Source organism: Trematomus bernacchii, unplaced genomic scaffold (assembly GCF_902827165.1).
Source record: "Trematomus bernacchii unplaced genomic scaffold, fTreBer1.1, whole genome shotgun sequence".
NCBI classification, from domain to species: Eukaryota; Metazoa; Chordata; class Actinopteri; order Perciformes; family Nototheniidae; genus Trematomus; species Trematomus bernacchii.
The window spans coordinates 39501-52500 of record NW_022987578.1 but is presented as its reverse complement, the minus strand read 5'-3'; the positions used below and the strand labels follow the sequence as shown (position 1 = coordinate 52500).

The following is a 13000-nucleotide window of genomic DNA, read 5'->3' as shown; positions in this document are numbered from 1 at the left end:
GAGTGTAGTCTGAGAAAGGCCTCAGTGTGACAGTTTGAGTGTACAAATAAATCACAAATATGAACTCCAGCAGCATGTTTTAACAGTGAACAGTGCAGAGACACTGCCCCCTGCTGGCCGGAGGACACGTGTGCAGCTTCACAAAGAGAAAAGGTGCATCAAAGTTTAAAGGAACATCAAATCAGGTAAAAACCAAACAGTCTGTCAAGACTCACCTTTTCAGAACTGCTTTAATGAGGGATGTGTTTTATTAATTTGTTTATGTTGTTTTTCTGAGATGTTCACTATTTAAGTGCCTTTGATTTTCACTCTATTATTATTATTATTATTATTATCATTATAATTATTATTATAAATATTAAAGTGCCAGGGTATATCTCAATAAAATAAACATGATTTAAAAAGATCAAATGCATTGATTGTCTTTTAGTTTTTTATTAGAAAGCACATTTTCTAATTGCTCATCAACCTTAAGGAATGTTTTTAGATGTTATTTATTAATACTTCATCAAAATACACAAAATAAGAATTAAACATTATTTATTTTGTACTTCTTGTAGAAACCAAACCCCACAAAGTTCAATAAAGTCTTCAAAGATATGAAGTATTTATTATGACAGTAATAACAGTGTTCAAACTGCAGGTTTCCTCGACTGCATGTCTCAGGCCTGATGCACAGAGCAGCATTTATTAAAGAACTCTGACACTGAGTTTCATTCAGGACTTGAACCAGGACTCTGAAGCCCTTTACATTTCAAATAGAAAATCTAAAATGAAAGCACACTCAGTTTCTGCTTAATGAAACACTTTATTTTCCAGTTGAGAATGTGATCTAACTTCTAATGATATACATTCAACTAATAATGTAAAATAAAAAATGATATATCAACGAACAAATCAATAAGAATCAAGGGTTACCTGATGTTCAAATACACAGAAAGTTCCCTTTGAAGGTATCATCGAAAACCTCGTCGTAGCCCCTCCCTCCACCGAAAAAGAAATCGCTGTCAATCAAAAATAGATTGACAGGTCATGTTATTTAAAGAAAATATATACATGTAGAAATGCATAATAAAACGGAAAGTGAGTTCATAATTGTAATGATTTGACATCAGTAATGTGTAACCACTGAGACTATCTGGATAACACATAATCAATGTGTATGCCCTTTAAACGCCCTGCATGCAAATACAAAATAAAGATCAAATGGATGATAGTAAACAGACCTGATCCAGGTTTTTCGAGAAACGTCTTTACGTAAAACTGAATATTTCAGTATTTTATAAACTCAAAATGTATAAATGTGCTAATCAAAGATCATCATCATCATCATCATCATCATCATCATCATCATCATCATCATCATCATCATCATCATCATCATCATCATCTAGTCCTGTTGCTCTACCCTCACAGAGATCTTCATTGGGAGAATCTGCACTGGGAATCCATGCCCTGTGAAAACGTATGGAAACAGCCTCTCAGTGAAAGTGTGTGTGAAGGTGTGTAAGTGTGTGTTAGTCTCAGGATCAGAGAACGACAGCGTTCCTCCGTCCCAGTCCAGATCCACTCTGACCCTCTGGAGCTCCTTCTCTAATGGGAGATCCATTTCTCCATCTATGGAGTCTGCAGAGAATTCACCTTCAAAGAAACATATTCTCCATAACCCAGACTCAAAGTCTCCCTTCCTGTCGACAGACTCTGCCATCACTCCCAGTTCCCAGTGTGTACTGTTTTCCACCTGGACGTCCCAGCTGTGAGTCCCTGAGGCAAAGCCCTCAGAGCCCAGGACAGAGCAGAAACCACCAAGCCTCTCCGGATTATCAGGAAGTTCCTCTTCCTCCTCTCTTAGTCTCGCTCTGGTCAGATCTTCAGACACGATGAGGTATGGATGAGCAGTGTTTGGGTCCAGGATGAGAGGATGATATGACACCATGTCCTTCATCTTGCTCCAGATGTTGAAGCTGAGGTTGCCCAGGTGTTTGGCCTGGTCTATCAGAGCTCCTGAGGGCAGCTGTGGATCCTCCAGCAGGGGGCGCTGCAGCCTCTCCACTGCAGCCTTGTAGTTGAGCAGGAAGGAGACGTCTTCAGCTCTCAGCACCTCCTCTGTGGCTCTGACTGTGAGTGAAAGAGCTGCTATCTCTCTGCTCACAGCCTCCATCTTCTCCTCCATCATCCTCCTCTTCTGCTCATCTTCCTCCCTCAGTGCAGCCATCCTGGCCTCCTCTTCCTCTTCTAGAAACTGGTGAAGCTTCTTAAACTGCTCCTCAATCTGCAGCTCTGTGTGTTGAGCCTGGTCCTTCATGTATCCTGCTGTTTGAACACACTTCTCCTTAACTCTTTCAAAATCCTCTAAATTCTCCTGTAAGGGCACCAGAGATCTCCGGAGCTTCTCTTTGAGATCCTGAGCAGCTTCATCGATGGGTCTGAATCTGTGGTTGTTGTGTGTTCTTGAATCTCTGCAGACGACACACACTGGCTGCTGATGGTCCAGACAGAAGAGTGTGAGCTTCTCAGAGTGCAGACTGCAGAGAGCCTCTGGAGATAATCTGGAAGCCATTTGTTCTCAGAGTGAAGCAGAAAACCCAGCAGGCAGACGGCAGCCACTCCCTGAAAGTTACTGTTCTTCTGTTGTTCTGGTAAAACTCTGGTTCAGTGTGGATTCAGCAGCTGCTGGAAGTGGAAGTATTCCAGTTTTCCCTCCTGCAGCCGTCCTCTCTCAGGGGAAGTGCTGCTTTCAGTCTGAAAGTGAATCCGTCTGTCCTTGTATGTGTGTGTGTGTGTGTGTGTGTGTGTGTGTGTGTGTGTGTGTGTGTGTGTGTGTGTGTGTGTGTGTGTGAGAGAGTGAGAGAGTGAGATGTCTCAATGAGCAGAATAACAACCTGTTTCCTGGTTTGTCTCAGTGAGTCATGTGGTGGGCGGATCTTCATATGTATGTTTGCATGTAGAGGGGGAAGTAAAACGGAGTAGTAACAGAGAATGAGAAGCATAACCATTCTTAATAACCCAACATGAGTGAAGCTAACTTTACTGTACTACCTTTAGCTAACTTTAAGCTAGAATATTTAAACAATACATCCATGAATTTAATCATTAATCATAACTTTTTATCCAACTGTCCGGCAGTGGCTCAGTCGGTAGGGGCTTGGACTGTGAGCCGTAGGGTCGCCGGTTCAAGTCCCCGACCAGACCTAAATATGGAGTGTGGACTGCTACTTGGAGAGGTCCCAGTTCACCTCCTGGGCCCTGCTGTGGTGCCCTTGAGCAAGGCACCGGACACCCCCCTTCCCATTGCTCCCCGGGCGCTGTACAATAGCTGCCCACTGCTCCTGGTACTAGACTCCTGGTACTTGATGGGTTAAATGCAGAGAACAAATGTCACTGCGTGTGCTGTGTGCTCTGCATGTGTGACCATTAAAGAGGGTTTCATCCCTCCGATTCTATTCTAACTATTTACTGTGTATCCAATACCTTTAGCTAATATTGAGCAAACAGTTTTGAGTATTACTTTTACCTAACATTGAGCTAACTATTACCTAACTGTCTATTACTATTAGCTTTCAACAGTGTATCCATACCTTTAGCTAATAACAGGCTATCTGTTTCAGCTGTAGGGTATTACTTTAAGCTAACTATTAGCTAACTGTTTATCTTATACTCCACTAAGTTTTAAATAGCCATACACTCTACTGTGCATATGATGATAAAGCCTTATTTGAACCTAAACCTTTAGCCGATAATGAGCTAACCGTTTCAGCTGTATTACTTTTAGCTAACTAATGGCTAACTGTTTCAACTGTTTATCTAATACTCTTAGCTAACGTTCAGCTAACAACATTGATCAATTACCTTTATCTAACAGCGCAACTGTTCATCCTTACTTTTAAGTAACTTTTGGGTTGTTTATTATTACTCTTGGCCATCGACTCCTAACTGTATCCAGTAGCTTTAGCTAATAATGAGCTAACTGGTTCAACTGTATTGCCTTTAGCTAACTATTAGCTTACAGTTTAAACAGTTTAGCCCTTAAGCTAATAATGAGCTAACTGGTTAAACTGTATTGCCTTTAGCTAACTATTAGCTTACAGTTTAAACAGTTTAGCCCTTTAGCTAATAATGAGCTAACTGGTTAAACTGTATTGCCTTTAGCTAACTATTAGCTTACAGTTTAAACAGTTTAGCCCTTTAGCTAATAATGAGCTAACTGGTTAAACTGTATTGCCTTTAGCTAACTACTAGCTTACAGTTTAAACAGTTCATCCCTTAAGCTAATAACGAGCTACCGGTTTCAACTGTTTGTCTAATTATCTTAGCTAACTTCTCTGAACGTTGTTGGTTTCAGAATTCCAGAAAAGACAGACAACTTCTAAGTTTAACTATTTATTGTAAAGAGAGCAAAATATATATTACTTGGCCAAGGACTCGTCACGTCTTGGAAATCACAGGCAGCAAAGCTGTAATCTGTAACCACCAAATCCGTAAAGAGCCTCAAACCTCGTGCGACAATACATTTTATTACCCAGGGCGTTGCCCGTACATTTATGATTGGTCAAGACTAGATGAAGAGATAGCATGGTTTAGACTTGGTTCTCTTTGGTTGGTGCCCAGACTCAGATAGTCTCTTGGCAACATGACCTTCCAATCAGCATTCGGCCGGCCTGTGGAAGTCCCTCCCTACTCTGGCACCATCATACATAATTTGTTTTCGCCAACGTTTCTTCAGATATAGTGGAAAACCATAATGTTGCTTCCTAGCTTTGCGTAGGAGTGAAGCTCCCATACAATTTAAGGCCGGTGCAATGTGCTGTTCTGACTACCTCTATGTATTCTCTCAGTCTCTGCACTCGACCTTGCTACTTTCAATATTGCAAGCGAAACACTTTCTCCTGTGACTTTTCCCTTCGTTCCTATCTTCCCCATCAAAACTTGGTTTGAGTCTATTTATTCCAAAGTCACAGCCACATAAATGAGCACAATAAGCAAATAATGTAATAATAAGAATCAGTCTTTCTAATGTTATATAAAAATAGCCTCCACAATACCTTTAGCTAATAATGCTAACTGTCTTAACGGCTAACTTTTAGCTAACTGTTTCAACTGTTTAGTACTCTTAGCTAAGTACTCTGAACATTAATCACCTTTATCTTGCACCTGTTAATCCATTACGACTTTTCCTAGAAAGATTTTCACTAAACTATCAGTCAGTATGTTTAGCTGATATTTACATGTTTAACTTCTTAGGCTATCAATATATATTCTTCTCTAATTATTACATATAACTTTTCTTTAAAATATTATAACTATGTTTTGTATTAAACAGGCACTTCATATTATGTCCAGCTGCTAACAGAGCGAACCTAGACTTACCTTCAGCAACACATTGATGTTCGTTCAGTTTGATAGACATTACTGTGCACTCTAAAATAGGAATACACTTTGATGCCAAGCTGTATTTCTCTTTTACCAAAGACTGCCGATTTCATCAACAAGAGGACTTTCTACAACCGTGAAGCATGAAACAACATTCAACATACAGAGTAGACTTTAACACTTTATTTTCCAGTTGAGAATCATCTAAGCTCTAATGATTAACAATGGACGAATCATGTAAAATAAAACATCGTATATCAAGGAACAAATCAATGAAATTCAAAGGGTTACCTGCTGTTCAAATACAGAGACGTCACTTTGAAGATATAATCAAACATCTTGTCGTAGCCCTATACATGTAAAAGGGCATAATACAAATTGTAACAACTTCTTTTGAGTTAATAATTCTAATGATTTGACATCAGTAATGTGTGTAACTACATCTATTCTTGTTGTTCTACCCTCACAGAGACCGTCACTGGTAAAATCTGCAGTGGGAGAGCATCCCGATTGTTAATGTATGGAAACACCCTCTCAGTGAAAGTGTGTGTGAAGGTGTGTATGTGTGTGTTAGTGTCAGGATCAGAGAACGACAGCTTTCCTCCGTCCCAGTCCAGATTCACTCTGACCCTCTGGAGCTTCTTCTCTAATGGGAGAACAATGATATGATCTGGGGATTCTGCATTACATTCACCATTAATGAACCATAATGACCATGGTCCAAACATTGGGCCCTCCTGCCTGCCGACAGCCTCTTGCATCACTCCCAGTTGCCATTCTGCATATTCTGTAAAGTCTCTAACCCAGACGTCCCAGCTGTGAGTCCCTGAGTTGAAGCCCTCAGAGCCCAGGATGGAGCAGTATAAACCATTAAGCCTCTCTGGATTATCAAGAAGTTCCGCTTCCTCCTCTCGCTCCCCTCGCTCTTCTTCCTCCTCTCTTAGTCTCACAGAGGTCAGATCTACAGACACAAATACGTTTGAATCAGCAGTGTTTGGGTCCAGGATCACAGGGTGATATGACACCATGTCCTTCATCTTGCTCCAGATGTTGAAGCTGAGGTTGCCCAGGTGTTTGGCCTGGTCTATCAGAGCTCCTGAGGGCAGATATGGATCCTCCAGCAGGGGGCGCTGCAGCCTCTCCACTGCAGCCTTGTAGTTGTTCAGGAAGGAGACGTCTTTAGCTCTCAGCACCTCCTTTGCAGCTCTGACTGTGTGTGAAAGAGCTGCTATCTCTCTGCTCACAGCCTCCATCTTCTCCTCCATCATCTTCCTCTTCTGCTCTTCTTCCTCCCTCAGTGCAGCCACCCTGGCCTCCTCTTCCTCTTCTAGAAACTGGTGAAGCTTCTTAAACTGCTCCTTAATCTGCGTCTCTGTGTGTTGAGCCTGGTCCTTCATGTATCCTGCTGTGTAAGCACACTTACATTTAAGTTCTTCAAAAGTCTTTAACTTCTTCTTGAAGGGCTTCAGAGATCTCTGGAGCTCCTCTCTGAGATCCTGTGCCGCTTCCTTGATGGGTCTGAATCTGTGGTTGGTGTGTGTTTTTGAATCTCTGCAGACGACACACACTGGCTGCTGATGGTCCAGACAGAAGAGTGTGAGTTTCTCAGAGTGCAGACTGCAGAGAGCCTCTGGGGATCTCCGACCTCTCTCGTATAGGAAACTCTCACACAGGCAGACAGAACAGCAGAAACATTCCTCTAAGCTGGAATCCATTTATCCTGAAAGTGAAGCAGAAAACACAGTTTTTGTTTATTAAAACTCTTGTTCTGTGTGTGGATTCAGCAGCTGCTTGAAGTAGTGTGTGTGTGTGTGTGTGTGTGTGTGTGTGTGTGTGTGTGTGTGTGTGGATTTGCATACACACTACAGTTCAAAACATATTAATCATTACATTACTTGTTAAACGCTTTTATCCAAAGCGACTAACATACTCATACTGTGAGCAATCCCCACAGGAGCCATTTGGGGTGAAGTGTCCCAGGGACACAACGACATACTAACTGCCTGCAGTGGGGTTTGAACCTGTGCTCCCCTGATCCCAACACCAATGCACTAATCCACTGCGCCTCACGCCCATACTTTCCAACCCTCCCGATTTTCGCGGGAGACTCCCGATTTCATTGCCCTCTCCCGGTTTCCTCCCGGGGTCATATTTCTCCCGCATTGCTCCCGATTTCTGACAAAATCAGATTTACTCAGGACTGTTTCCACTCGGACTTTAATACAGTTACACCATTGTTTGGTTTCCATGGTAGCGTAGCGCGCGCAACTGAAAGTCTGAGCGGGTGAGGAAGATAGTCACAGCAAACAGAACAAGAATCGACAATTCTACCCTCTGCTCACTCCTTTCCTGTAAAATACAGGTCCAGCCCACACATATGGTGCTACAGGCCCCCCCCCCCCCCGCGGTGGTTTGGGAAATGCTCCCGATTTCTGAGGTCTCAAGGTTGGCAAGTCACGCCTCCCATGAATCATGAATGATATTGGTTTTCTTTCCTTCAGTTATACCTCACACCTTCACAGAGATTAACACATTATAATTCAGTATTATTTATATTTACAATAATGAAGATTTAAAGGCCCATGTAATGGATTTCACCAACGTGTTCCCTTTATTTTTAACTCACGAACACTTCAACGGATATGACGTCACTGCTTCGGTACATCGTGTTCTGGTAGGAACCTTTCTCACTGTAGTGACTTACTAATAAGTGTTACATTTGTACCGCCGTGTTACGTGTATATAATAATATATATATATATTCTACAATACAATTAGAGTTGTATCGACTGTTTACACCATATTTAAAAGAGTGCAAGTGAGTTTTACAAGATAAACGGCCACTCAGCTGGCGGAAATGTTATGATGACGGACCTCTTACTTACGGCTTATTTGAAGTAACCTGGACCCAAAAGTACCGTTTCTGCTCGTGAATTTACTCCGGAGTCCTGTACGACGAAGCCAGTTCAACATACCCGGGATATCTTTGAGTTATCTGGATTCAATAACTCTAACAAACACGAAGCGGTCCTACGAGGCTGGTTATCAACTCGGTAAATCAACCCAGGGTTTCTCCATCCGGCTATGAGCCAATCACAGGAAAGGGGCGGGGTTAGCAGCATCTGACCAATCAGAAACACGGAGAAGCGACCTGACAGTAGAGCGTCATACTTCATGAATGAAGAGTAATAAGAGTATAAATAATCGTGTTGAAGTTCAACTTTAAACATCCATGACTCAAACACTTAATCCAGGATAAAAGCCACACAGCTTCAGCTGCGAAGAGCAGGAAGAACAGCTGCCAGAAGAAACGGTGTTTGAATGCGTAAATTAACAGGTTTATGATATCACTGCCCTTCTTAGACACGAGTGCATCTGACTTTAATTACACTCTTATCCCGCTTATTACACGGCCTCGTGCTAAACACACTAACGACTTGACTCCCAATATTAAGTATACACTACTTGCATTCATAGAATAAATGGCAAATACTTTCTTTACTAACTTCTTTATCACAAAAAGTACAGGAATATTCAATATCGAGTCTAAATCTTTGCAGGGTATTGTGTGTAATATTTTAAAAGTAACCTCCTTAACTTTATTATTGAGTTAAATGAACCACCAAATGTGTTTCTGGTTGATTTCTCCGTGAAATCAGAATACAACAAGAGGCGTAATTGTCTGTGTTGTGAAGAGCCTCCCTCTGCACACGGAGTTGTTTTGATGACGGACCCTGTTCCTCTCACTTCCGGTGTGTAACACGTGTGAGATGGAGGTGGTTCTGCTGGGTCTGAGTGACGGGGATCTGGACCCGGAGCGGTACCGAGCCTCGTTCATAACCAACAAGCTGGGGGGGAAACCGGACTGGATGCTTCCGGAGCCCTCGCGACAGGCTCCCCGCTGCGCGCGCTGCGGTGCCCCGTTAGCCCAAGTCGTGCAGGTTTACTGCCCCGTGCACATCTGCCCCCCCCACCACAGGACACTTCACCTGTTCGCGTGCACAGGTACAGGGTGGAAGAAGTACTCAGATGTTGTACTTCAGTTAAAGTACAAGTACTCAGATCTTGTTCTTGAGTAAAAGTAGAAGTACTCAGATCTTGTACTTTAGTAAAAGTAGAAGTACCAGAGTGTAGGAATACGCTGTTACAGTAAAAGTCCTGCATTCAAAATGTTCCTCAAGTAAAAGTAGAAAAGTATTATCATCAAAATATAGTGAAAGTAGCGACAGTAAAAGTAGTGATTGTGCAGATTGGTCCATTTCAGAATAATATATATGATATGTTTTATAATGATTGATCATGAAAGTGTTCTCAAAGCTGGTAAAGGTGCAGCTAGTTTGAATGACTTTGTATACTGCAGGGTAGCTTGTGGATTTACTCCAGGTGGAACTAAAGTCTGATTTAACACTTGATTATATTTCACATCATTCATCCACATCTGTAAAGTAACTAAAGGTATTAAATACATGTAGTGGAGTAGAAGTACTAAGTAGCATAAAATGGAAATACTCAAGTAAAGTACAAGTACCTCAAAAAGTATAGTACTTGAGTAAATGTACTTAGTTACTTTACTCCTCTGTGTTCAGGGTGCAGCAGCAGTTCAGAAACCTGGAGGGTGATTCGCTCCCAGCGTCCGGAGGAGACTTCCTGCAGAAAGGCTCCGACTCAAGAGGCTCCAGCTGCCTCAGAGTGGTGCGACACCGCTGAGGACTGGGGGGAGGAAGAGGAGGAGGAGGAGGAGAGTGGAGGTGGGAGGAAGGAGAGCCAGGTGCAAGAGGAGGAAGCAGCTCCTCAGGAAGAAGGTAAAGACTTAATCCCTCATATCCCTCTGTTCCAGCCTGTTACTAAAGTGCTGATTCGCAGACCATATTACGTCTCATTGTTTCTGATAGCAACGTTTCTGATTGGCCCGTGGGTGTAAAGCCCGCCCACATTTGAGTAATGTGGTCATGACGCAGCAAATCTTGGTCAGCTCCGTTGTTCCCCCGTTTTTAGAGATGTGGGTACGGAGGAAAAGAGAGAGGGGTTTATTTCCTGACGCTTTCCTCGTGTTCATTCTCCCCCCAGCCGTCGGAGAGATGCACGCGAGCCTCGGTCTTCAGGATCTGACCCTCGGAGACGACGTTCCTGAGGAAAACGTTCCAGAACTCCGCTCGTTCTTCATCAGCGTGGTGGAGGAATCTGAGCTTTTCGGAGAGGAAGACGAGCTGCATCACGCTCAGAAGCTTCTGCGGGAATACGAGAGGAGGGAGGGGGTCTCCGCGGGGGAGATGGAGGACGAAGAGGGAGGCGGAGGTGAGGAGAAATACGAGAAGACGAAAGCCAGACACGGAGACGCCGTTTTCTCTCGCTTCATGAAGAAGATCTCGCTCTGTCCGCAGCAGATTCTGCGCTACAGCCGGCGAGGGAAACCTCTCTTCATCTCACAGCCGCCGGAAAACATGCAGGTGCCGAAATGTGGATCCTGCGGTGGGGACCGGACGTTTGAGATGCAGCTGATGCCCGCTCTGGTGAGTCTTCTGAGGGGGAGGGAAGAGGAGGAAGTGGAGGTGGAGTTTGGGACGGTGCTGGTGTTCACCTGCAACAACAGCTGCTGGACGGAGGATTCGGGATCCACTGTGGAGGAAATCTGCTTCGTGCAACCGGACCCCGACCAGAAGCTCTTCAAATGACGAACTTCAACATCAACATTAACCTCAAAGAAGAACTCAGAAAGTCAAATAAATACAAATAAATCCTCCCTTTTTAAGGAACGATTCTTTAAAGAGGTTCTATTATAGTATTATATGTGTTGGGTGTTCCCTCTCCTGTAGGTTTGAGTGCATGTAAATGGTCTGCAGAGGCTAGAATCTCTTGTGTGTCTCTCCCCCCTCCGGCTTGAAACGCCTCCATTGTTTACTTCCAGTGACATCATCTCTATGTAACCCTCCTATTGGCTAACACTCCACAACACATTGTACGTGACAGGCAAAGGGGGCGGGGCATCTCTCTAAAGCAGGTTGACCAATCGCAACAGAGCATCCCAGTTTACCAATCCATATTTTATGTTGAAGAACACATTTTTTTTTTTTTATCTCTTCAGCTTGTGTTCACCACAAACCTTATTTCAGACTAACAACCAAAAACACATTCAGAAAACCATTGACTTCCAGACCAGGGGACAGGAATGTTGACTCATTTCTGCACCTCTCTAAAGGAACAATAATAAGATGAAGTCAGATTATTATTCTCTGAACATTATCCACTCCACTGGCTCTGCCATCTATTTATATTTACCAACAATGACTTTAATGAGCCGTCTCATTTGCAGTCATTTCACAAAAAATATCCATATTGTCTTGTCATATCTTTGTTTGTATTTGATCTGCACAGGTTTAATGAATGATGCAGTTCCAACAATGAACACAAGATGGAGTATTCACTTGTGAGTGTGTAGAAATGTAATCACCCAGGCCCAGTAGTTCAAAACCTTTAATCTCAATCAGATCCGATCAGATTTTGAAATCCCATTTTTTGTGATCCAGGATCAGACAAGTCGCCAGATTTTGTCCCAGTAGTTCAAAGCAATTCAGGATCACCTGATCCAGAATCAGACTTCTCAAGATGACTAGATCCTGAATATCAGTGCTTTAATCCTACTGATCTCCATCTAGTGGATATGAAAGATAATACAAGGAAGACAAGAGACCACATTGCAGAGACTTCTATAGTCCGCAATTACTTTTGAAAGGTGATGAGAGACGATGGACTTTTTTGTTGTTGAAGATATGTTTTCTTTAATCTAAATTACATTTGTGATTGACAATCTTTGTTGTGATAAGCATAAACATTTGTGTCATCAACATTTGGTTGAAAACAAAATAGGCCACAAACGTGACCAAAAAATGAAAAATAAAATGGATTTGCCATGAAGGCTAAAAATGGTGTATTATTTCAGTTAACAAACTTTGAAACATATTTTTAAATACATTGTACATTTTGCTCTGGTAATCCACTGGAAACCCACCCCTCTGGTGGGATCAAGATAATCCAGTTTTTTGGGATCAAACTGATCCAAATCCTGTGTTGTCGGTTTGAACTACCCGTTTTGAAGATTTGATCCAGATTAAAGCTTGGATTGGATTTCCTGATCGGATATCAAAGTGATCCTAATCCTGATTTTTGGTTTTGAACTACCCAAAATCCAAATCTGATCCCATCAGATGGGGATTAAAAGTTTTGAACTCCTGGGCCTGGGTGATCAGATGCAGGTGTGTGGGACGGTAGCAAACAGTTTTTGACCATGTCGGCAGACGCCGTGTCGATATGAGCTGTGTGTTAAACCTGTTTGTATTCAGCGTGACTGGCGTCGTGCATATATTGGTATCTGAATGATAACAGAAAGGCAATATGGACAGCAAAATAAATGGATCGATGGATTGAAAGATATACACTCGTATGGACATTGTTTTATCATCTGGAACACGCGTCTGAACTTAGTTCTCCCGTTCCCATCCCTCAGTGGCTTAAGTATGGATAAGGTTAAAAAGCCACGCCAGATTTAGCATTTTGACGGGTTGCATTCAAGATACGTTTTCTTCCTTCTGTGTCATTCATTGCAGATTCACCCTTTAAAAACTCGTATAACGTT

At 42.5% G+C, this 13000-nt stretch overlaps 2 protein-coding genes across 2 annotated transcripts; one reads left to right on the top strand and one right to left on the bottom strand.

Annotated features, from left to right (window-relative positions):
* Nucleotides 1-5538: 5538 nt before the first annotated feature.
* LOC117479865 (nuclear factor 7, brain-like) lies at nucleotides 5539-8436 on the bottom strand. Its single transcript, XM_034126970.1, has 2 exons — nucleotides 8256-8436; nucleotides 5539-7090 (listed from the first exon to the last, which is right to left on the bottom strand). Exon 2 carries the CDS (start codon nucleotides 7083-7085, stop codon nucleotides 5814-5816), a length of 1272 nt encoding a protein of 423 aa, XP_033982861.1. The 5' UTR covers nucleotides 7086-7090; nucleotides 8256-8436; the 3' UTR covers nucleotides 5539-5813.
* A 633-nt stretch (nucleotides 8437-9069) lies between these two features.
* Nucleotides 9070-12798, top strand: pdcd2l (programmed cell death 2-like). Its single transcript, XM_034126968.1, has 3 exons — nucleotides 9070-9375; nucleotides 9957-10172; nucleotides 10438-12798. Exons 1-3 carry the CDS (start codon nucleotides 9141-9143, stop codon nucleotides 11040-11042), a joined length of 1056 nt encoding a protein of 351 aa, XP_033982859.1. The 5' UTR covers nucleotides 9070-9140; the 3' UTR covers nucleotides 11043-12798.
* Nucleotides 12799-13000: the final 202 nt, after the last annotated feature.